We start from the raw sequence: 24,930 nt of genomic DNA, 5'->3' as shown, positions 1-24,930 counted from the left end.
GATAAATCACAATGGGTGGGTGAACAACATGTAGGAGACTGGTACTTTCTGTTCATCATTTCTGCTACTGCATTTTCAGAGAACGGGCGTGATTGACCTTTAAAGCCGGTGTGTGCTAGCGCTAGCGCACGCTCACGCGCACGTTTGTTCACATACGTTCCCGCAGAGAGGGTCAGCACGGAAACCCACGCCGTTTTTCGCGCGGAGCTTCGGAGCTCTGGAGAGGTGGAAAAGGAGCGAACATTAGCAGAGCCCCGCGCCGGGTCTCGAAGGCTTCGGCGGGGAGCTCTGGGGGCCTAATTGCGTTGGCGCGCGCGTGTGTGGAGCACTTCGTGACAGTGTTTTGTGCATAATTGGAGAGGGAGTGCTCAGAATTCTATCAGCGTAATTGGCTGCGAGACACAAGAGATGAACCTTAAACTTGGCTCCAGCAGAGAACAGAAGAGAAGAGGAAGAGTTTGACTGCTGTGTAAAAAAAAAAGCAAAGAAATAACACAAATGCTCCATTATTTTTTTTAATTAATTATATTTTTTTTCAGATGGGATGCATTGAGTTCTTGTTTGTTTCTCCCACAGAGCTCAGAAAGATAAGGCCTGATAATTGGATCAGAGTAGACTCTATCCAGTCATAACCACCCCACCCCCACCTAGCCAGAGTGCAAACCGTTCCAACTTCAACATTTAAACCCACATTCCCTCCGGCCAAATGCCTCCGTGGCAGAGATATGCACAGCATATGACAACCAAGATTTTTGTTTATTTTTTATGTGCTACTGCTAATTATTTTGGCACTCTGTGGATGAACTACCAGCACCAAACTATGCAGAGGAAGTGTTTTGTCAGCTGTGTGTCCTCATTGTACATGCAGAAGGTTACACAATATGATTATTTATAATTCATGTCTGAATAATGAAATTATTTGAGTAGGTCAGCCTGGCACAGTGGATGAGATCCATCTGAGGGTTGCAGGTTTAAATACTGCATGTTTGACCTCTTATGCAGCGTTACATTTTTATGAGCACTGCAACTAAAACGAGGAGTTGTAGCCACTCTGTGTATCAAAACTGAAGTAAAAACAGGTACATGGTGTACACAGGGAGCAAAGATTAGCTAATGAATTTTACCCAGCAGTGCTCAAACAATTTTGCCTCGTTATGACACACCACTTACCTCCACTAACAGCAGATGATGTTTCCCTTGTTAAGCTGCGAGCATATATTTTGCGCTAATATTTTCCTTATTATACGTTATATCGTGAATATAACCTTCGATTGCGTACTGGAGCCCCTGCTGTTGACATCTGGATAAGAGGTCCCTTAATAACCGACGGTAAAGCAGGAGAGATGCTGACAATAGCTAGCTAACGTTAACATCAATAAAACTTTCCTGTTACCTATACATTTGTACACGGATTGTTACCAGATTCATATCTGTGAAAACAGCTTTAAATATGAGATTTTGACTCAAAGATAGGAGGTTGGGCGGAGCTTCTTTGACCCTTCTGACCCAGTAAAGGTGAATGAAGTAAAGCAGAGGCATTAATGCATCATACTGTTCTCCCCGCAGCCGTTCCCTCATCCCCCCGGAACGTCATCTCCAACGTGAACGAGACCTCGCTCGTCCTGGAGTGGGGAGAGCCGCGGGACACGGGCGGGCGGGACGACCTGCTCTACAACGTCATCTGCAAGAAGTGCCTCCCCGAGCGCGGCGTCTGCTCGCGCTGCGACGACAACGTGGACATCTCCCCGCGCCGCCTGGGCCTGACGCAGCGGCGGGTGGCCGTGCGGAACCTGCAGGCCCACACCCGCTACAGCTTCGAGATCCAGGCCGTCAACGGCGTCTCCAGCAAGAGCCCCGCCTCCCCGCAGTACGCCGCCGTCAACATCACCACCAACCAGGCCGGTGAGTGGCCCGAGGCACCTGAGGTTATTGTGATGGTCCTTGTCGCTACTTTTCCAAAAAGAAAAAAGTGGAACTATGGACCATGCATAACTCCTATGTCTTCGTTTTATGGTCATTGAATTTGATGAGTGGCTTTCACTGTACATCAAGGTTATTTTCAAGCTCTGCTGGGGCTGGGGAGAGGAGGCCACAAGGCTGCTTGTAATCAGACTTGGGTCAATTCCATTTCAAATCAACCGGTTCGGCAAATTAATTGAAATTCAATTCATTAACAGAAAAGAAAAAAATTCCCATAAACTTCTAGGAGGGTTTTTAAATTTGTTAAACTGATTTCAGTTCATTTCCTGAATTTATTGAACTGAACAGAAATTTGCCCTAATGCTTGTAATGGTCCTTGTCCTCTTTTCGCAAGATAAATGGACCGAGGTTTGTTTTATGAGGATGTAAAATCCTGGTGACATGGAAATATAAAGCATTTGTAACAGCCTTGTAAGAATAGTCTTTGATGAGCATCTATAACTGCTGTATTTTTCTTTTTCTGAAAACAAAACTAAAGACGAACTGAGCACACTTAATTAACATTTTGAGATAAAAGAAATTATGCCATTTGTTTCCAGAACACTCCCTGGGTGCTCTACTTCTAATACAACAGAAATAAACTGTCCAAAAGATAAATTATGTTCAGCCAAGCCAAGCTTCAGTGCATGAAAATGATAGCCAGAAAATGGTTGGCCTCTTTCTAAATTCCATTCCCTCTGAATGGGTTTCTCTATTTCTAAATACATAGGAATGACATGGGCAGAACAACACACAAAGTTCCTTCTGCCATGCTCACAGCATTACTATGCCGTGGTCTTCCAGTCCATTCAGTGTGCAAGCATCACACGCTTGGTTTAAGGCATTAACCTCTTTTGAGATGCTACAGATGTTACAGCAGGCATCTTAATGTTAGGGGGTTGCATGTGTGTGAGGTAGAGATTCTCTATAGCTAAGGCCAGCTCATACAGAAACACTATTATCTTTCTCTCCCTCCTTGTGTTCCAAAAGACCTCTGAATACAATGCACCCGGAATGCCTATTTACACCCGGTGGCAGAGGGTGGGGGGTGGCTCGGGGGGGGTGTGGTACTGCTAGTCGGCCATTGTTTTGTGTTAGTTGGTCATGGAGGGTTACACGGACCCCCCTCCCCGATTGATATCTGCCAGAGCCAAAGGGGGTTAACTAGGAAACGGGGGTTTCACCATGATCAGATTATCTTGGGGCTTCTCTCAGGGTGTTCCGAATATTCATTCATCTTTTAAGACTAAAAATAAATATGGGGTATAAGCCGTTTGAGCTTCCATGGTTACCCAGGGGTCTCAGCAGGGAGAGACCCCCTTAATCCCAGGACTGGGGAGATCCGGGGAATCCGCCCGGGGAGCATTGTCTTCAGGGGTGGACGAGCGGGGAAGGGTGTCTAGCTGTGAGGCTGGGTGTTTGGGAGAGGGTGAAAAAGAAAGGGGAGCAGAGAGTGAGGGTGAGGATGAAAGAACAAGGCTGAGGGCTTAAACAGCCTTCAACAAAGAAAGTCGGAGAAAGACAGAAAAACGAATGTGACAGCAAGGGGAAAATGGAGCCGGACCGGGCAAAAGAGAGGATTCTAAAGGAGGGGAAAATAAAAGAAGTTGAAACCTTGGAAATGAATTGAAGACATGAACATAAACATGGGAGGAGCCAGTGTTTATGTGAGAGGTGTGTGGCACAGAAAGACAGAACGAGAAAAAAACTGCTATACCCAGCATGTGAGAGGAGATAGAGTGGGGAAGTTAGATTGGCCATGCTGCAAACAAATGTGTGGGAGACAGAGATGGCGTGTGTTTTGCAGCTGATTAGTTCTGATACTGTTTCTTCTATTGATTCCCCTGTCTGTTGGGGCTCAGGAGCCCTTGTCTGATGGGAATCCAAGATGTAAGAGTTAAGAAAGGAAAGATAATACATATGATAAAAAGCAGAATATTCACATTAAATATTAATGACTATTAATGTCCAGACTCCCATTTATGCATTCAAAAGACACGTTATGAAACAGTGATATCGTCTAATGTCCCATTGTTACAATATGAAGGCTAGTCCTGTGAATTCAAATAGAGTCCTTATATCAGTTGGAGTTCCCGGTGAAGTAAAGGTTAAAGGCATTAATCTTAATTTAACGTCCAGCGTGTTTTCTTGTGCTCGCAGCTCCTTCAGCTGTGCCCACAGTTCACCTAATGGGAGCCACAGCAAGTACCATGAGCCTCTCCTGGCTTCCTCCAGAAAAACCCAACGGAATCATTTTGGATTATGAGATCAAGTACCACGAGAAGGTGAGAAGCACCACGAAACAACAGCACAGGAACGCACAGCATTTTTCTTATTGTGGTCTTTATTTTTTCACAAGTGGGAGTTCACAAAGGAATTCCATCCTGTCTCTGACTTCTTTGTGTCAGCTCACTCTACCTCTCCTCCTCCTCCTCCTCCTCCTTCTTACTCCCACGCTCAAACTCAAAGCAGTACGCACGCAACCATACCAGGCTGGGGATTTAATTCGCACAGAGCGGGCAAACCTCGTTCCGCACATTGAGTCATTAAGAAACCTGTTGAATGATGGCTGGTGTGTTGCAGAGGTCAGGTGGAGCATTTGCCGTTGTATCCCAGATTGACCTGAAATACTTCTGTAGGTGTCCAGTTGTATAAATGGATACTGATGTGAGATCTTAAATTGCCTGGCATTAAGCCATCCTCTAAGGAAAGCGGTGGTCGCTGTAATGATAAGGGGGACTTGACGAATGACATCGCGGTCGTTGTCCGTGAGCTGCAGGGACAAGGCGAGGCCATCGCCCACACGGTGACGGCCCAGCGAAGCTCCGCCCGGGTGGAGGGGCTGAAGGCCGGCACATCCTACGTGGTGCAGGTTCGAGCGCGGACCGTGGCGGGATACGGGCGATACAGCAGCCCTGCGGACTTCAGCACTAACCTGCAGAGTGAGTCCCCCCCCCCCCCCCATGCTTTCCCCGTAGGCTTTGCCTCTCTTCACACAGCCCAGCTAGCACAAAAAGATTTTCATTCTTACCACGTGCCGGTTAGGTTAAGTTTGTGGTGAATAAAAATGTTTTTTTACAACCTTTTTTTTAAACACGCCCAACCAAACTTTCCAGCTACACTGTAAATATGTCCAGATGACACTTGTTTTCCGAGAAAACCATTTTAGAATGTGTTTGCAGCCTGACTAAATCACAAGATTTGAACATTCACAATGTTTAAACCCTTTTTTTTACGATTTGGGGAAGATTTGTAAACAACTTGTTCTTGCGTTTGTGTTTTTTTTGTTTTTTTTTGTGTTGCAAGAATGTCCTTTAAACAATTCTTCTGCTAGCTGGGTGGTCTCTCTGTTGAGGGAAGTGGGCACGCCCGTGATATGATAAACCTTCAAATCCAAAGGAACTTGAGACAGTCGAGATGGTTATGCTGATACCTCTGGATTTGATTGAAACACTATCTGACTACGGATGAATACCCAGACATATCATACATAACATAAGTCTGCGGTCAGGAGATTCTGTCTTCAGAGAGCCGCACCTCCTTCGGCACTGCAATTTGATGCATAATTTCTGAAGAGCAACATCAGCATAGTTACCTAATTAACCGTACTGTACACTTCACACCTACACATTTAGCAAATTGTGCTTCAGTAAAACGTATTCTTAAGCATAATTCACCAGCAAAACCTCTGAGGTGCAGTAAAACGTATATCTGAATTAGGTAGAGATGAGATGAATGTTGCATTTTTGACCACAGATGTATTGCTTAAATCAGTATTCAAACGCTTGTTAGTTAGTAAAACATGTCCAGAGCTTTCTGCTGCCTCATCAGTATTCGGGGAAGGGAGCCCTTGAACCCTGCATAACATAACAGATAAATTCATTGATATGATAAATTTTTCTGCTTGAAAATGCAAGCGCTGTGAGTTGTTACACAGATCAAGTTCATAGCAATATTCATCCCTAATATCTAGCACAAGTACACTTTTCATCTGAATTTACATTTAAAAAATGCAAAAGGGAAAATGTAGAACTCGGCCATCAATTGGGATAATGGAGGCTTGTTAAATAGAGGTCAGAACACAAACCAGATTACACAGGACAGTACTGGATTGGGTTTAACAGACTTGGCTAAGGGGAAAGTGAGTATCAGAGATGAGGGGCGGTGGATGTGATGTGAGTGGTAACTAGCTTTTCCATCCTCTTCTGTCTTGTAGGTTATCCAGAGAAGTCAATACAGGAGCAGCTGCCCCTCATCATCGGCTCGGCAACCGCCGGCCTCGTTTTCATCATCGCCATCGTCGTCATCGCCATCGTCTGCCTCAGGTTAGAATCTGCGATCGCACGCCATGCCGGGTCACATGGTAACGCATCCCGCGGTGGCCTACATTGGCTCTGACACGTGCTCTGCAAGCAGCAGCCACCTGCAAGTTTAGCAGAGCCGACCTATTGCTCAACGTCAGAAAAGTGAGGTTTTCGGCTACCACCCATCTTGCCTTTGCCGGATTTGCAGGCAATTGCAGCCGTTAAGAACTTGAGTACTTCAATGCACTCCGCTCTTTATCCGGTATAATGCCACACCACAAGTTTCCAGTTCATACAAGCAGGTCGAAGTATGTAACACAGACAAGCCTCTTTCAGCAAGACTCAATTGTTCAATTTAAGCAAAATTTTTATTTTATTTTCCCAGGCCAGTGCTCACACTCTGATGTGCTTTATGAATACAGGCCTTTGACTTAAGCAGAATACACTTTACCTGCGTTCCTTGAGTAGATACCAGACTGTGTAATAGGTAAAAATGCAATCTATGATCGCTACTCCAGAGAAAGATATGTGCTAAGAATGGACTGCATTATTATACTGAAGATTAAAGCCTCGTTGAAGCTTTTTTTTTGTCAACACAGATGCTCTAGGAGTTTCTTTGTTATTTACAACTGAAGACAGAGCCTGTGATTCCTAGTTGCCAAGACACATAAAACATTGTAAAATATTTTGTTATTTCAGTAAACTTTTTTTGCGCTTGCATCAGGATAGCAGAATTGCATTATTGACTTTTTAAATGACTTGATAACCTACTCCATTACTGCTTCTAAGTGCTGCAAGTGAATAGGACATGCTATGTATAATTTTATATGGGCTGGCATGTTTTGAACCTCTAGCAATTTTAACAGCCCCATTGAGTTTTCTGTTAAAATGTGGCTACTTGAAATTTTCCTCATGCAAGTTACTGTAGCAATCGTTTTGCCCTGATTAGATTAAATGGAATCTCATCTCAAATCTATTCTGCAGATAGAAGCTGGAATTCAAATTTGTGGTCCAAATCCATAGCTTTTCCAGAGATTAACGCTCAACTTTCCACTTCCCTTTGAGGATAGGAGGCTCCCTACAAAATTGTCCCTCAGGACCTCTGTGTCTATTCACCCAATTAGCCTAATCCTATAATACTTTAGCCAGTCCCAGTAGCCATTTGTTGAGGCCAGACGGTGAGGTTATGCATGAGTCCAGATTAATGCTTTGGTTGTAATTCTCAGAACGTGAGCTTGGTTCCATATGAGTTTCCTTAATGTGGCCGAGAGGTGCCCCCTTTGCCAGAGCTGCCGGTGGCCTCTTCGACCAGAACAGCTGTTAAATATTCTGTCTGGATCTGAACCCAGTTTAGGGTGTCTCTGTTAAGACTGTACACTTTTGCTCTACTTCAGAGGACTGGCCAAACCTCAATTGAGAACAATAGCCTTGTAGTATTTCTTGATCTGAAACAGGAAGTTACAGTTGCAATATTAGTTCCCTGAAATCTAAAGGGTTCTACCAACGGTTGTTACACTATTTCTCAGTCTTCTTTAATTGCTGCCACCAATTGGAACTCCACCTACACGAGACCACAATCCATCAGAAGTAATAATATATTGTTTATGAGCATGGCAAATCCCTGGAGGTTGGGTGGATGCATCATATGTTTAAAACTATAAGGTTGTGAGCCTGACAAGTGCAGCTAGCACTGGGCTGAATGGTAGTGCCACACACTCCATTTAGCGGCTTGCTCATCATCGGAGCAGTGACAGGGAGGGCAGAGATGCTGCCGTGTCCTCTTGGGTCCTCTTTGTCCACGGGGCACAGATGGACACCATTCCCATGGCGACAGGGTTTGTTCTGACCTTCGTGCCAATCGGCCCAAGTCCATCATGTGTGGCTGATTAATCGCTTTCTTCTGCGTTTTTTTTTTTTTTTCTCTCTCTCTCTCATTGATACACTATGTTTCAGTGCTTCGCTGCGACTGTGAAACGCAGGCTCTGGCATATTTCAGATCCCGCATTTGAATTGGAAATGAGATGTAAATTACCAGCAGGCATTATTGTCCTGGTTGAAGCTTCGACAACAAAGGAGCCACATTAACATCTAATTCCAACACCCCCCTCTTCTTCCCATACCCCTGAATTAATATAATGATTCTAGACTGAAAAAAGAGAAGAAAGGCTGAAAAGCAGAGAATCAGCAGACCACAGAAATGTTGGAGGAGGAGTGCTCAGTGCCACTATGAGAGACAGTAGATGATATCTGCAGATGCTTTCCGCATCTGTGGAATTTTTTTTGCCGCAATTCCTTTGTAACAGATGACAGCGATGTGCAACAATTCTACTTAGATGGTTCCATTTTCCAGAAAAAAAAAGAAATCTGCCTGCTTTATTTCTTTCATTACATGCTTCCATAGATCCTTAGTCTGAAGTGAGATAGCCATTTGAGCCTCTGTTGAAGTGTCAGCTCGAGCATATTTAATAATACAGAGAGAAGACATTCCTGGAGAGTTAATTATACAATGTTACTTAAAGACCACATTCTGTAGTAGTTAGAGAACTGGACACACCACTAGAGGGTTGTGGGTTTGCACCCTGTGTGGTCAAATCCCATATGTCGTTAACGTAATATCTATCTTTTGTTTAAAAATATTTTTAAAAAGATAAACTATGAATGGGGCCCTGGAAAGGCTGCCCGTTAAGCTAATGAATAATTGAATGCAATAAGACTGAGGTTGTGGTGTTTTTGCCCACAGGAAACAGCGCAGTGGCTCAGAGCTGGAGTATACAGAGAAGCTTCAGCAGTACAGTAAGTCTTACCCCCACCACTGTTTATGACGCGCTAAAGATTTGTATCCAGTGTGCGTGATTCCAGCATAATACCTTTGTTCTAGGCTTATGTAATAGTGGGATTACACCAGCCTAAAGGTGGTTATGGAAGAAATAACACCTGCTGTTGTTATACAAGGAAACACAGTGAAAGTGTCATCAGCCACTCATCGTTTTGTAAAGGCTATTGATGCTGATGAACACTTTCCTCTAGGATTATTTTGAAATGCCTTACCTTTCAATGTAAAAAGCCCTTGAAGAAGTAACCCCATCATGCTCTAAACCTATGTGATACATCATTGGTTAAGTTAGCTTGATTCGCAAGCTCTGTTTGGATCCCAAACTACCATACGGATTCATCAGAAGTACCTTTAAAAAGCACATGCCTGGAATTTGAGCAGATTTATGACATATAGTAATATCATCAATGTTCAGACTCAGATGAGTGGCTTTTTTTTTCCTGACCGGTTTAAAAAAACAGTTTATGTGACTGCTGCTTTTCTGTGCGTCAGTCACTCCTGGGATGAAGGTCTATATCGACCCCTTCACCTACGAAGATCCAAACGAGGCCATCCGCGAGTTCGCCAAAGAGATCGACATCTCCTGCGTGAAGATCGAAGAGGTCATCGGCGCAGGTAACCAACACAGGCTCCTCACCAGCAGGGGGAAGACCGCTAAGCACTTCCAGGCCATACCGTTAGAGGACTTCACTTCAAGCGGTACTTCGATCATTTAAATTAACCCCGCCCCCCCCCACCTTTCCTTTCCGAAAGCTGCTTCATTCACAATTCTGGTCCTGGGGGGCTACCACACCTTCAGAATTCTGTTCCTTTTCTACCCTTGTCTTGACCCTTGTCTAACTGACTGACCCTCCCCATTCTGAAGGTGTCTCCAGAGCCAGGGATTGTGCCTACCCCAGCTTACCACTAGGGTAGGGGTCAATTCCATTTCAGTTCAGTCAATTTAGTTCAGTCATTTCACTTCAGTTCAGAAATCAATTGAAATTATGTTAATGCTATCAGATAATTTTTCAATTCGTGAATTGAATTTAAATCCAGTTACCGAATCGACTAAATTGAAACTGAATTGATCCAAACTATGCTTATCGTTTGATGGCCTCTTGATCAAGAGTTGCCAGTCCTGTCCCTCTAGAATGTTCTGTTGTACCTGTGCTGCGTAATAGCATGTGTCAGTTGGCTATTGAGTTCCATTAAACGCAGTTTGTGAGCTACTTCTAGCAGCAGGGGTGTGTTCCTAGATATCAGTTTTGGCTTGTCTGTTTGAAGACCTGCAACCGAGTGGAACCGAAGTGTCCGTGCGCACAGCTTAGCCCCCTGCTCTACGGCATCGCCTCTAACTCTGAATGCTGCTCCTAGAGACTGTCGCTTCACAGCGTCTGCATCTGGTGACAAAACACACCCTCTCTTCCCCTTCCTCCCTGTCTCTCCGTCCACACATGCGTCCCTCGACGCAGGCCATAGGTGCAAACCGTCCTCAGGCCTCAAGCTCTTGTCCCCACCCACCTCTCGCTCTTCCACCCTCTCTCCCTCAGAACTCTGAACATTTCCCTTCCTCCCTCCCGCCCTCCCTCCCTCCCTGCAGTTGTCACTCTCCCCACACCTTCCTCACCCTCATTGTCACCTCTCAGCCCACAACCCCCTTGCCCTCTCTCTGCACCATCTCAAGAAACTTCCTCCCATTACCACTCAGGTTTGTCTGGCAGTCTCCATCACCCCCTGGCTCCTTGGTTTTAACCTCCAACTCTCCCTCTCCCTCTCTCCTTCACTCTCCCCCCACTTTTTCCCCTCAACACTTCCCCTCACCCCACCTCCACCTCTTTCTGTCTCCATTCCTTCTTCTCAGGAGAATTTGGAGAGGTCTGTCGTGGCCGGCTCAAACTCCCGGGCCGGCGGGAAATCATAGTTGCCATTAAGACCCTGAAGGCGGGGTACACCGAGCGGCAGAGGCGGGACTTCCTGAGCGAGGCCAGCATCATGGGCCAGTTCGACCACCCCAACATCATCCGTCTGGAAGGCGTGGTCACCAAGAGCCGGCCGGTCATGATCGTCACGGAGTTCATGGAGAACGGGGCTCTGGACTCCTTCCTGAGGGTAAGGGGGTGGACGTAAGCGCCGATCCAAACGCGAAGTCGCCATCTCTGACTCCTCATGCCTCCGTCTGCGCTCGCTCACACGCACGCCTTCAGACATCTGTGTCGCGACCTCGTTGCGGTACTTATGCCAGCGCGTGTGGGGCTCAGAATCCGAGTGGGGATGACACAGAATTGTGCACCACAGATTAACGCTAAATCCCGCTGGATCAGGGATGCCAAACAACACTCGTTTCATTTGTTTTGTTGAAAAATTGTGATCGGCTGTATTTTTAAAAAATAATCTACATACAACGTTAGCGTGAGTCTGGCATATTGTAGTGGCGGTAGGGCCGACGTGTTTGTAATCAGACGATTTCAGGCTTGAATCCCTGATGGGGCTCCGCAGTGGTGCCCTTGAGCAAAGCACTTAACCTCAATTGCTTCTGTAAATATCCAGCTGCATAAATGGGCAATGTGTAAAGTGTAAGCTATTCGCCCTGGATAAGGGCATCTGCTGAGCAAATAAATAATGCTGTGTCGCTTCTGTAAACATTGCCCAGCACTAGCGACTCCCGAATCAGTCTGCAAATAATCCTTCTCCACAGTCTCTGTTTCATAAGGGAAGGTCCTAACCTCTCTGCAGCGAGGCTCTGTAAAAATGGCATGTTCCTCTGCTATCTTTGGCATTTAGAGAGGACTCAGTCAGCGATGAATCATAATCCCACAGGAATATTAAACACGCAATGCTAAAGAACAAGAGGGAGAGAGAGGGAAAAGAGAGGGCAAAGGGAGGAAGGAGCTCTGGTTGTAATTGGATGAAAATGTGGTATGTACTCTGGGTGATAACCTCCCTCCTGTGCCTTTGTCCCCTTTAGCTGAATGATGGCCAGTTCACAGTGATCCAGCTTGTGGGAATGTTGAGGGGTATTGCGGCCGGGATGAAGTACCTCTCTGACATGAACTATGTCCACCGTGATCTGGCTGCGCGCAACATTCTGGTCAACAGCAATCTGATGTGCAAGGTGTCCGACTTTGGGCTCTCCAGGTTCCTTGAGGACGACTCCACTGACCCGACCTACACCAGCTCTCTGGTCAGTATGCATACGTGGTCAACACCGAATACAGTTTAAAGTGCAGATTCCCAGCTTTTTTTAAAGGATATTTTTATGCATTTTGTTTGGACCATATATATCTATATATCGCATCTATGAAATGTGAAAGTTATGAAGATTTTAGGTAGTCTGTTCTGGCTCAGCAATAGTAAACTATGGGGAGTTTGACTGGGGTCAATTTATAAACTGGATTATGCATTTCAACTGCAAATAAAGATTATGCTTGATGCACTGTTGGATGCTGCTAGATTGTAGGTATGATCTTAAGTGAACTGAATGGCCTGTTTTCAGTATTATATTACTGTTTTTATATTGTCATTATCATTGTCATTACTTCACCTGTCCTTGCGTTCTTCTGTGTTCACTCACTGTCTGTCTCGGGCCATACAGGGGGGTAAGATCCCCATTCGCTGGACAGCCCCGGAGGCCATCGCCTACAGGAAGTTCACCTCCGCCAGCGACGTGTGGAGCTATGGCATCGTCATGTGGGAAGTGATGTCATACGGAGAACGGCCATACTGGGACATGAGCAACCAGGATGTATGTTGATGCACATCTTCTCCTGGGACACGTACTGCATATGGCCTAAAATGTGCTAAATGACCTGAAAGTTCTTTCTTTAACAGCTTCTTCCTGGGCGGTTCTTTTAAAAAACTTTTTGGAAATGGTGCCATCTAACATTTTCCAACATGCAATTTGTTAAGAAATATATGAATGGGACGTATTGTGCATATTTTTAAACAGATGTCTTGTGGACCCTTTTCTGGTGAGATGTGTGCTGAAAATGAGCAGATGCAAACCTAGCCATAATCACATTTCCATCTATTTATTTATTTATTTATTGCATCTGAATAGTACTGTCTTTCTTCAAAAGCCAAGAGAATGTCTCTGGCCTACAGCAGCTATATATGCCTGAACCACAAGCTTGGAACCAAAAGAGACCTTATTCAAATACTGCATTTTAAATACTTAAGCCTTTTAGACACCAGTAAATTCCTGCAGATTCCTGGCAGTTATAAAAGCAAAATTTATTTTCAGCAATATTCAGAGCAAAATGATTATTTTATGTGATTGTACTTTCCGGTTAGGCAAGGACTTACATATTCCCAGCCCTCAAAGAAGAGCCTTGTGGATAGATTAAAGAAGTTTGGTTTTTCATTAGCAGAGCGTTAGTAGTTTGTGGGATTGAGAAATTCCTGGAAGGTTTTTCTTTTCATTTTTACAGAACAATTTTCAATTTATGTTTTAAGGCTGATAAACTTTGCCTTACATCCAAACAAAATGAACGTTCCCCGATGTTTTGTGTTACCTTGGGAGAAGCTTGGTGTCTCTGCTGCATATGTGGACCTGTGGGTTGACCCTCGCCTCTGCCCCCTCCGCCCAGGTGATCAACGCGGTGGAACAGGACTACCGGCTGCCCCCGCCCATGGACTGCCCGACCGCCCTCCACCAGCTCATGCTGGACTGCTGGGTGAAGGAGAGGAACCTGAGGCCGAAGTTCCCTCAGATCGTCAACCAGCTGGACAAGCTCATCCGTAACGCAGCCAGCCTTAAGGTGGTCACCAGCACGCACACAGGGTGAGTGTAACGTCAAACACACACCACCCCACAGTCTGAAGGCTTCGAAATTTAAAAAAAATACATGCCCTACAGTAGCTACAGTGTGCATGGAGTTGGTTTGACATTTGTTAAAAATAACATTGCGATACCATATTTAATAGCATATAATCAAGGTACATTTTATGTGCATTTTGAAATACATTCATTTATTCAGTGCGCTGTGGGTACAGAAACATTGCTGCAGGAAGCCCCGCAGATATACATATTTTTTTAGTCATTAAATTTTGTACCATGACTCAACCACAATAATGCTTGCTTTACCGCTATTGTTTTACTTCGTAGGTTAATCTTGCAATTAATAACTTTTTGGTCTGCCTGCCAGAACTATTCTTACTCAGGATAACTTTTTCTTACAGATATTGTTTCTAATAGATCAATTAAAACTCCTCAATGATAACCAGGGGATGTTTGCAGTAAATTTGTATTTGTCATGCCTGGCATATGTTTCTGTTAGTTTGGCAGAACCTGTTGCCGATAGTATATATGTTCTAGGACTGGTCTCCACCGTAATGTTATAGTTATGTGGCTTGGGCAGAGTCTGGAAAGCTGGTATGGCAATGGCCTAGATGATTAAGTGATAGTAATTAGCAAGATTAACAGAAAGCAAAGAGGGGAATGGCTTTAATTAGCTTTCTAACGAGATTTTTAAACGGGCCAAGGGAGGCCTGGCCTCCTGAAGAGTTTAATGATCAGAAGCTGAGAGACTGGTTTGCAGGATATTCATCACTGTATGTTGCTTCACATAGATGTTGTGCCCATAACTCATGGTACAAGTGTTCAAGTGCAAGTGAATACAACGGAGAATATAGGATCGTGTGATTATTTCATTCTAGTGGCCTCTGGCAGGGTTTGATTTGTGTACACACATAATGTGTACACACGTTTGTGTGTGGGAAGAGTCAGTCACTCAGACAGAATGAAATTGTCTCCTTGATTGAGGATAGTGAGTTGGGTGACCTTCAACTTCCAGGGGGAGGGTACTTGCGTGATAACATTGGCCACAAGGGCCATTGCTGTCAGTGCCTTACGGTTTGGTCGCGGTCAAAAATCCAAACCCCTTACAGCAAATGTGGTGGCTGTGCACTCAGAGTCAGTAAAATTCCCTTCGCCCAGCTGTCACCATAAAATTCATCACTTTCAGCCTCACTGACATGGCCCAAATGTTAGTATTGTGTAAAATGACTCGCATATGGGTTGGTTGAAGAAAGCAAGAAAACAAGACAAAACATGTAACGCGATGGTAAACGCATCATACTCAGCGTTGGAGCCTGTCAAGGGACCCACAAAAACAGTGATGGAGGTGCTCAAAGACCACTCCTTGTCCACATTTTCGCAGTCAGTATTGTCAGTCCCTGGCAGTCACACGATCACATGAAGTAAATCTATCAGAACATATGTTAGCCAGTTACAATGGTGTAAAGGTAGACAAGAACTGTTCCAAAATCCTGTGTCAAAATTCTATTAACAATATTGATCGTTAAATAGTGTTAGCTTGTTAGCACGATAAACAAAAAAACTACTATTGCTGTAATTATTTCTATTTCAGTGCGTCAATGCTAGAATTAGGCTGTTATCTGTGTAATGTACTGTAGCATTTTTTAAATGTAGCACTCATTTGACATTCACTCTGAAACCTCTTGAGAAACACTACCTCGAAAACCCTAATGCATTGGTTTGCCAATTTCTCCTTTTTACTGATTTTTAAAATGCATGTCTTTTTGTGATAGTGTCCGTGCTTCAGTGCCAGCACATTTAGCAAATTGTTCTTTTGGCCTTTGTGCCCAAGCAAATTACCATTCAACCAGTACAAGAAAATGCAAAAATCCTGGCTTGGTCTTGGGTGGTTGCTATTAGGGAATGTTTACAGTGGCACCTTCATGCTGAGAGTTGAGATAGCAGTTACAGTTGCCCATTAAGGAAATTTGCTTGTTAGGTTAATGACTGTAAGCCCCTCGATCCAACAAGCAGGCTTATTAGAAATCCTTCCCTTCATCCAAGCGTACCTTGGTCCTCTGCATATTTTTATCCGTCCTCTGTGATTTATGAAATGATGAAGGTTTGCAGCAGTACACAGAGTGGGGATAGTGGTGTCCTTTTCTCTGAATATTTCTCTGCTTTCACCCCCTTCTCCTTCTACCATTCCACTCCTTACTATTCCTTAATACAACTCAAAGACCCAGCAGATGCAGATCACCTGTGTGCTGGGTATTTAGATTTTCATAAACTTGAACCCTTTCACTGGTGTGTATAAATGCAAGGAGACCTGTTTGTTACAATAGTGACTCGTCATTGTCTCCAATACACTCACATTGCTCCACCTCCTATATCCCACTATCTCCAGTCCAGTCCTCACAGTGGAGGAGTGGGAGGGTTAGTGAACTCAGTGACCCTACAGGATTGGAGAACCTGTTGTGGGTGAGGTAGGGAGGGGCGGTGGGCTTGGGCAAAGGTTTTGGGGAGGTGAAGAAGTGCCCTGACCCTCTATCCCTCTCTTTCTCTCTCTTTTCCTGTAGGGCCTCCCAACCCCTCCTAGACCGCTGCATCCCCGACTACACCACTTTCGCCACTGTGGGTGACTGGCTGGACGCCATCAAAATGAGCCGCTATCATGACAGCTTCCTCAATGCCGGCTTCACTTCCTTCGACGTGGTGGCACAGATGACCGCAGAGTGAGTGCGAGTAGGCGGGAGGGAGAATGGGGAGGGTACACAACGCTTCTCAGACCTGCCCGGGCATTAACATATCTTAATTTATAGCAATATGTCCCAAATATTTGAAGCACACCTGATATGTTAAATGTTAATTGCACTTCAGAGTTTTATTTAGACCTCTTTAGATGCTTGGAACGTTTGCAAGAAGTATCAGTAATCTGCATGATTTCATTTGTGTTAAAAGTGTTACAGTCAATGCATCACATTTGAGGACAAGAATAAAAGCAAAATAAAAGCAAGAAGCGAGATACTAGAGTACACAAATGCAGTAGTAAATGAGTCATTAAAGCCAAATAAATGAAAATTTAAATGAAGCCACAGTATACTGAGCAATAGTGAAAGTGTACCTTGCCTTTAATAGGCGTATCAGTATGTTCCTTAGATTTTCTGGCCATGGGAATTTGAACACTATTAAGGACGGTTTCTATGCAGGTAACGATATCATTTGAAAGAGGGTTTTGTGGTCATATTTACAAAATCATGAATAAATAAATGTCTTCATAGCGTTTCCAAATGTCCTGTGAGGTTACCCACTAACTTGTACATTACCTAGTTGAAAATGTAGAATTTCAATAAAGGGTTAAAGCGACGTACGTAAAACAGGGCCCAGGTTAGGAAAATCATGATACCCCCTAAAGTGTTGTACACAAACCATCCGATTTGCATTCATAAGTGAGCATAATAGTCTGTTAGACCCTGCTCATCACAATTTTTATGGATAATTTAAAATCTTTTGGCCATCTGCTGCATGTATAAAATCGCAATTCACAGGGCCAGATACCACATGCCCTCTACGCTTTTTTCGGAAGATCACAAAAAATAAATAAACGAGATTAACTGTGCAAATATCAGGAAATAAATGGAAAAGATAATAATAAGAATTCTATCGACCTCATTAGGAGAAGGATAGCGAGTGGAAGCGAGCCAGTCATTTGTTTCAATTTGGAAGGCTGACAGGTGTACGGATCTGTGGTCCCACCCTCAATCTTAATGCCCGGTAATTCGCTTAATGGGCCCCGTTTATTATCATTTTGCTCTCCATTGCTGGCACGATGAGGCTGGAGCGGCACCACAAACCTGTGTGAGATTTCGGTAATCAGGGGTGCCACACAGACAAAATGCCAGCCAGACAGACTGAGGTCATGAAGACCGGCAAACCGAACGGAGATTCAAATTTCAAGGGGAACCTGGTGCAGTTTTTCCAACTTTGGTTTTCCAGTGAAACCCCAGCCACATTAATGGCTCATAGTGTGAAAGCCGCACAATTACAGTCACTTCAAATTAAATTCTGATAACCAAATCAGTAATACAATTGTTCAACACTGTTTGAGTGGAGTTTTCCCAGTTTCACATATGCAGCTGTGTTTGTGTTCCATAATGGAAAGCCTGGAAATGGAAAGTGACCACTTTGCTAGTCTTTTCTGTTTGAACTTTGGTTTTTACTACGCATCTAAAAATATAAATGAAATATATTACTGAGATAAAATGTGTAGAGAGGGCATATTTTATGACTATATGAGAAGGTATATAACCCTGGTATTTAGAGAACATAAAATTATTTTTTTTTAAATACACAAAATGCTTTTACAATTGATGTCTTTTTTTCATCATACAAAGTAGTTTGGGACATATACACTATATGACCAAAAGTATCTGGACACTCCTTGGTCTGGGGCTGTTTTTTACATGGTTTAGGCTTGGCCCTTTAGATCCAGTGAAGGCAAATCTTAATGCAATTATGTTCTAGGTGATTCTGTGCTTTGAACTTTGTTGCAACAGTTTGGGGAAGGCTCTTTCCTGTTTCAGCAATGCAACGCACCTGAGCAGACAGCAAGGTCCATATAGAAATAGTTTTTGTCAATATCAGTGTGGAACTTTACTGGCCCGCAGAGAGCCCTGGCCTCAACCCAAACCAACACCTTTGGGATCAATTGGAAAGCCAACTGCGAACCAGGCCTAATTGCCCTATCAGTACCTGACCGCACTAATGTTCTTCTGTCTGAATGGATGCAAATCTCAGCTGCAATGATCCATCGTCTAGTTTTAAGCCTTCCCTAGTGTGGAGGTTGTTATAGCAGCAAAGAGTGGACCAACTCTATATTAATGCCCATAATTTTGGATGACATGTTGATGTCAGGTATCCACATACTTTTGGACATGTGGTGTGTAAATACATGCAAGATTTTTGGCAATGGTATTAAGTTTATATGATGTACTTTCAATAATATTATAAAGATGTTTATATAATACAGGTTATTCAAATATGATCTAACATGATAATATAATAAGTGTAGCCCCTACAGTCTGCAGACTGTAATTAAAGAATTTTCGCAACACTTGACAGTGTGGATTTGACAGTTTAAGGAGCTGAAATGGTTTTCGAAACATCTTTAAAAGGCTTTAATCTCATCTCATTGTGACACCTTCTCTGACGTTTTCCTTTCTTCCTCTTCAGGGACCTTCTACGGATAGGAGTGACATTGGCCGGCCACCAGAAAAAGATTCTAGGCAGCATTCAAGACATGAGGGTACAGATGAACCAAACACTGCCCGTCCAGGTCTGAAGAAGTGTACCCTCCGCCCGGAGCCAATGGAAAACCCCAGCTGCCTGACCGTCTCTGCCAATCAGAAAACTGGCTTGCAGTGCCTCAGACTTTATATTCTCCTCTCGTGTTCCCGCATCATTTGCTGCGTTTCCTCCAAAAAAAAGGTGTAATTTCGTTACTTTGAACTTTTTGAAAAACAATCAGCATCTCACGTGGTGCTTCCAGGGGTACATTTGCATGCACTTGTGTGTTTGGTGCGGCTCCGTCGGGACTTTCTGTACCAGTTTCTGTAACTGTCTCTTGTCAGATCCCTCCTTCTTTTCTCACCCAAGGGACTTGGACATAGATGGGGAAATGACAGACAGTGGTTTGAGGAAAACAAAACGTGAACTGATGTAGTCACGATAAAGGAAAAAGTGTTTTATGGCAAGGAGATATCTGATTTTTCATCTGTTTCTTTATTCATGTCTTCATATTGAAGATGTTTCATGGAAAGGGTACAACTGTGAAAGTGTCGAAGGAAGAGAATGAGACATTTTGCATTAGTCTGGTATTGGGAGAAAGAGAACTGACGTGGCTTGGTTTTAAATACCCGCGAGGTGGAACTACAAAAGAACTTGACAAATTATTTTCTGAACCGGCACGTTTAACAAACAGGAATTCTGGATGGTCTGAAAAATTTGGGAAAACTGCAGTTTTTTTTAAACAACTATTGCAATGGCTATTAATGTTTGTGTTGGCCATGTTTTATTATCATTTTTTTGTTTCATGTTTTTTGGAGACTCATATCAGCAGGTAATTTTTGTGAATCTCCTTGCGTGTCCTTGACTTTTCAGGACAGTGGGCATAACTGAGGGAGTCAAGGACAATGCAGAATCGATGGACAGGGTGACCTGCCTTAAATTTGTGTGTGAGAGTGCTTACTAGAGGCATAACACACAAATACTGTACAATACAGCTTCAACTATGTGCCACAGTGGAAGGTTTGCGCATGAACCGAATTGTAACAAGAAAAATGAATTTCTTAAAAAGCACGGCTGTTTGTTCATTGGAAGTTTTTATATTTTTTATTGGATCCAAAATGAAAATATATATGCATTGCTCAGAAATTCAAAGCGACCGTGAAAGGGACCTTAAATATCTATCTACAGCTATTGAGTTACGTATTATCTCATTCTTCTTCATTTGTTCTCCATTGTTCTGGTTCATTTATTCATCAGCTTCCTGGACAAGAGGCCATTGGAACTGTGGACTAAAAAAACAAGAACACAAGGTCATTGCTGTCTCATAGAAAAAAAAGGATGTGGTGTTATTTCTGTTCCAAACAGCCTGTTCTGTATATGTGACAAAAAATATAAAAGGACATTCAACAATACGGATACACTGTAGAGGACGTATTATGAGATTGTTGGATGTATTCAGATATCGGAAGAACAACAATTGATTGGAAGAGAGGCGTCTTGAAGAATGGAGATCTGGGAAGACAAGTTGAAATGAATGGATTTACACCCAGAGCATTGGCAATTCTATGTGTCCCCAAAATCATAGCTCAGTTGCATTTTTGTAGTTTTTCTGGTGTACTGGATTCAGAAACAAGCCGAGCTGCACATGCTTTGCTTTGAAATTTCTAGTGCAATAAGTTTTCCCATATGTAAAATGTTATTTTTCTGTATGTATAAGCTCTTCTCTTTTGTAATTAAGAAACAAAGAATATCATCTTTATTCTCTTGATTCTGTTAGCTTCCATAGCTGCTCACCCCTTTTCACTTCAATGCATACAATTACACTTGATTCACTGTTGAGAGTTCCTTGTAGACTGCTGAGCATGGCTGTTTATCTGTGGCAAATGGTAGATTTGCTTTTATGTATCAGGAGACATGACAAAACGTAGCTCTCCCTGGTGGAGCTCGATGACAGAGCCCCATCCACGTGATTCCCACAGCAGCGGCTCCATTGCTCCGCTCGGTGACAGAGCCCCATCTGGAATGTTCTAATAGAGGAGGCTCCACTGCTGAGCCCAGTGGCAGAGTCCCATCCAGAACATTCCAAAAGCTGAGGCTTCGCCGTTGAGTCCAGTGACAAAGCTGCATCTCAGGGCTCAATTATTTATGGCATTGAAACCACAGATTCGGATTCTTCCACCACAGTCAAAAGTGGAAATGTGGCCCACACCTGTCAAAGCAATTAGCATAGCATACAAGACCTGTCATATGGAAAAAAACATATTTACTTCGATGGATTGCCAGCTGACTTAACTGTCCGTTTCTTCTACCCGGCCAACCTTTTACAATTTGAATCTGGCACAGTTTTATTGTAAACCCCTTTGGTAGCACCGTACGCAGCCTGTCAGATCGGCATAGGTTTGGCCTCATGCGCAAAGCCTAGGAAATGATAATACATTATGGCTCACCAGGACCTTAGCGCTGAGGCTGGAACAAGAGCTATTGGAATGGACCACACACTCACTGCGATAGATGGGCCATGGTCCGTGCTTTAACATTGAGATTAATGAGCAGCCTATGAAGACTCTTGGATGAATATTATTGAGAAAGGAAATGCAATATATGCTAATATATTACTTCTGGTCTGTGACAGTAACATATTGTTGTGTCCCCCTGGGACAAGCCTCTAGGACATTATGATTTATCAGGACATTTGGCAAAAAACACAGCCATGCTCATGGCCTATTTAGTTTTCATTTATAAAGGGCATATTAACTCGGAAATGACAACAACGTGCAACTTTTGATCCATTGCTCTTCCCCATGAGAAATACATATTTTCTTTCAGTTTTTATTTTGTTTCTTACTGCAACAATCAAAATACCTGGTTGTCAGTTTTTGAAAGTGGTGCTCCTACCTAATAAAAAAAAAAAAAAATTAAGTTGCGAAATAAAAACAACCTTTTTTGTTCATCAGTGCATTCCATACCAATGTCAGTTATATACATTGTACAACAAGCCCTACAAATATGGAAGCACCACCCCTCCTATTATACGTTAAGAAAATTAATGAATTAATAATTAGGATCTTGTTGGAGATGAGAACAATATTTATGAGCGGGTGTATTGTAATTACCATGGTTGTCTAATTGCTGAACTTTCTGCAAAGAAAAGCTAAACCACTTAATGAAACAAGATGATAAATGTAAGTAAATTAAATGGAAATGGCTTCATCAAATCAGATGGATTGGATTTTCACTCTAACATTAAAATGGAACCCTGTAAGTGTGTGTGTGTGTGTGTGTGTGTGTAAGAAAGAGAGATAGAGAGAGAGCCTATTTTAAATAAATTAGGACTGGTGAATAGTGTTCCACAAGACTGAATAATTATAATTATAATTATAATAATAATAATAGTTATAATAACAACATTAACAAGAAGAACACCTGAGAGCATTTTGAAACATCAATTTCCTTGATTTCAAGGAATACAAAAACATGCAGCGAATGACAACATCAGAAATTAATATGAATAATACCTGTGTTCATATACCTTAAGAAACGTATGTGGCTTCACATCATAATCATAATACGCTTCCAATATATGCAGAATTTTCTTAAGATGTGAAGGAAACTGGAAAGGCATTTCTTAATCTCTGGTACATAGAAGCTTTATTTTGAGTACACACATATAACCACTTTTTAGTACCTACATCTTGTAGCTTAAGAAATGTGTCACAGAAGTTGCTTTTCAAGTTGCTTTTTTTTTTTTTTTGACAAGACACTCTTTATGATTTAATTACCCATTGTGTACTCAGGTTGTTTATCCTGAGACTGCTTATAATCATAGTCTACTGTCTCTTCTCAATGTTGATTGAAGCTGGAATGGGAGCATCACGATGCTACTGAACTATATTTCACCAGCCCCCAAATTCTCTTAGATATTGTTTGGTGCCAATGTCTCTTCCAGCCCTTTTAAATGTTTGTGTCCCAACATTCCATCATTTACAATGCCACCCTTTCCATATGCAGCCATGTTGTGTCCTGAATTTTTTTTGTTTTCTGTTATGGTTTTGTATGCTTTTTTGTAAACAAACACATAAAATGCCTGTCTTCTAGTCACTTTCTGTATGAATACATGTGTGAGAGAGTACTGTACCTATATAGTAAGAACAGTTGGAATGCAATTGTTTTTCTCTTTGAAAAAACATGATGTATTTAATGGTGAAGACAAAAAAACTGAAAAAAATGCATTCTTGTAGAAATATTTTTAAAATAACTTTTTTTGCAATTAAATTATTTAAGAAATTTATGATAATCTAGTGACTGAGTCATTTTGTTGTATCATTTTTTTGTTCGCATTCATTTTCTCTCTTGATTTTTTAGTCTTGAAAATGCACACAGACGTATGTGCTGGTCTCTAAATGTAAAATCTTTGATAAAAAAGAAAACAATATTAAATAAATAACAAAAATAAGATTTAACAAAAGTGCAAATCCGCAATTGAATTTTACAATAATGTATTTAACTAAAAAATTAATTTGCAATAAAAGGCAGTTTAGAATACTACCATGATTGTACAGAGCAAACTTATATTACATATAATGTATTTATCCTTGAAGATCTTGGCACTTTAAATATTATTTGTCTGTGTATGTGTGTGTGTGTATGTGTGTGTGTGTGCACATGTGCTTGTTTTGTGTGTGAGTGTGTGTGTGTGTGTGAAACCCATTCAGACCATTTGGAATTTTTTAAGGGGTACACCTATAACTACACTAGCACTTACCTGCCGATAATACACTACTTTAGAGGAGATTCATTGATACCACTGCAGTCACAATTTTGCAGCTTAGGTTATTTTAGTGAATTTCTGTACTTTGTGTGACATAGGCAGTAGCATGGAAAATAATTTTTCACAAATACAACTTTGTCAATAGCACAAAACAAAAACAACAATTGTATTATTTTAGTTACAAATACTTTCCATTTGTGTGGTTAAAAACTACTTTTTAATAACAGCACAGAGTCTCATTTGCTTATTTTCACTTACCAGTTATCTTAATCTTAATTGAATGATAATCCAAATATTTTTTTAAAATGTGAATCTGGTTGTCAAAAATAAAATTGTTTTTCTTCTTCTTTCATACGCCATTAAAGCAGTTCCCCACCTTTACCTTTTCTCTTTTTCTTGCTATCCTTTTCTCCTCTAATCTATCAGTTTTGTCATGCTTGGTGTGGCTAATTGGTCACATCTGTGCAGTGACACATGGGCCTGACATCATTACTGGGCACACAATGTGCCGTTTAGCAGGGGACCTCTTTGGGCTTAGCACTGCAGACACCAGCTGACTGGAAACCCTAATTACAGCCCAAACTCCACAACTTGCTAATTGACAACAACTTACAACAAGGCAGATAGCAACATCAATGTGGGGAAGGGGGGGGGGGTGAGCACAACTAGGAGAGGGAGAGATGTTTCCACCTATTAAAATAAAATAAACTGTAGACCCATTTATTTAGGAAGGGATCAGTGATCATTTTGTAAGTGCACATTTTTGAATTTAGGCCATGCAAACAACTGGTCTTCTAAAGCGTTTAAAATTTGAGCTTTTTAGTGTTAGTCTCCAAAAATAATGACTGTAATTGGGGGTACTGAATTTATTTATGATTAAAAAGATTGTTAGTATTCAACTTTTGCTCGCTCTTCAGGTCAAGAAAAAGCTCTTTTAGAAAGCTTTATAAGTTCCATGCACCCACATGCCTTTTAACCCTTTAAGGTGTAAGAAAAATATGATTAGAATGTTCTTAACTGAGCATTCTAATGCTGATGTAAC

At 42.3% G+C, this 24,930-nt stretch overlaps 1 protein-coding gene across 8 annotated transcripts in view; it reads left to right on the top strand.

Annotated features, from left to right (window-relative positions):
* Window positions 1-23,414, top strand: part of LOC135256816 (ephrin type-B receptor 3-like) — a 170,108-nt gene extending 146,694 nt beyond the window's left edge. For 2 of the 8 annotated variants that reach the window (XM_064338983.1, XM_064338982.1), the window contains exons 5-16: window positions 1,567-1,902; window positions 4,120-4,244; window positions 4,733-4,901; window positions 6,176-6,284; window positions 9,004-9,056; window positions 9,589-9,795; window positions 10,940-11,187; window positions 12,044-12,259; window positions 12,671-12,820; window positions 13,665-13,858; window positions 16,414-16,569; window positions 19,067-23,414. In XM_064338983.1, coding sequence (XP_064195053.1) covers window positions 1,567-1,902; window positions 4,120-4,244; window positions 4,733-4,901; window positions 6,176-6,284; window positions 9,004-9,056; window positions 9,589-9,795; window positions 10,940-11,187; window positions 12,044-12,259; window positions 12,671-12,820; window positions 13,665-13,858; window positions 16,414-16,569; window positions 19,067-19,175 — 2,072 coding nt within the window. In that variant the 3' untranslated portion in view covers window positions 19,176-23,414. The remainder of the gene's footprint in view (window positions 1-1,566; window positions 1,903-4,119; window positions 4,245-4,732; window positions 4,902-6,175; window positions 6,285-9,003; window positions 9,057-9,588; window positions 9,796-10,939; window positions 11,188-12,043; window positions 12,260-12,670; window positions 12,821-13,664; window positions 13,859-16,413; window positions 16,570-19,066) is intronic. The other 6 variants (XM_064338984.1, XM_064338985.1, XM_064338986.1 and 3 more) reach the window with 6 other exon arrangements.
* Window positions 23,415-24,930: the final 1,516 nt, after the last annotated feature.

The sequence above is a fragment of the Anguilla rostrata genome, chromosome 6 (genome assembly GCF_018555375.3).
Source record: "Anguilla rostrata isolate EN2019 chromosome 6, ASM1855537v3, whole genome shotgun sequence".
Classification (NCBI taxonomy): Eukaryota; Metazoa; Chordata; class Actinopteri; order Anguilliformes; family Anguillidae; genus Anguilla; species Anguilla rostrata.
The sequence above is the reverse complement of the archived record's forward strand: the minus strand, read 5'-3'. Positions and strand labels throughout refer to the sequence as shown.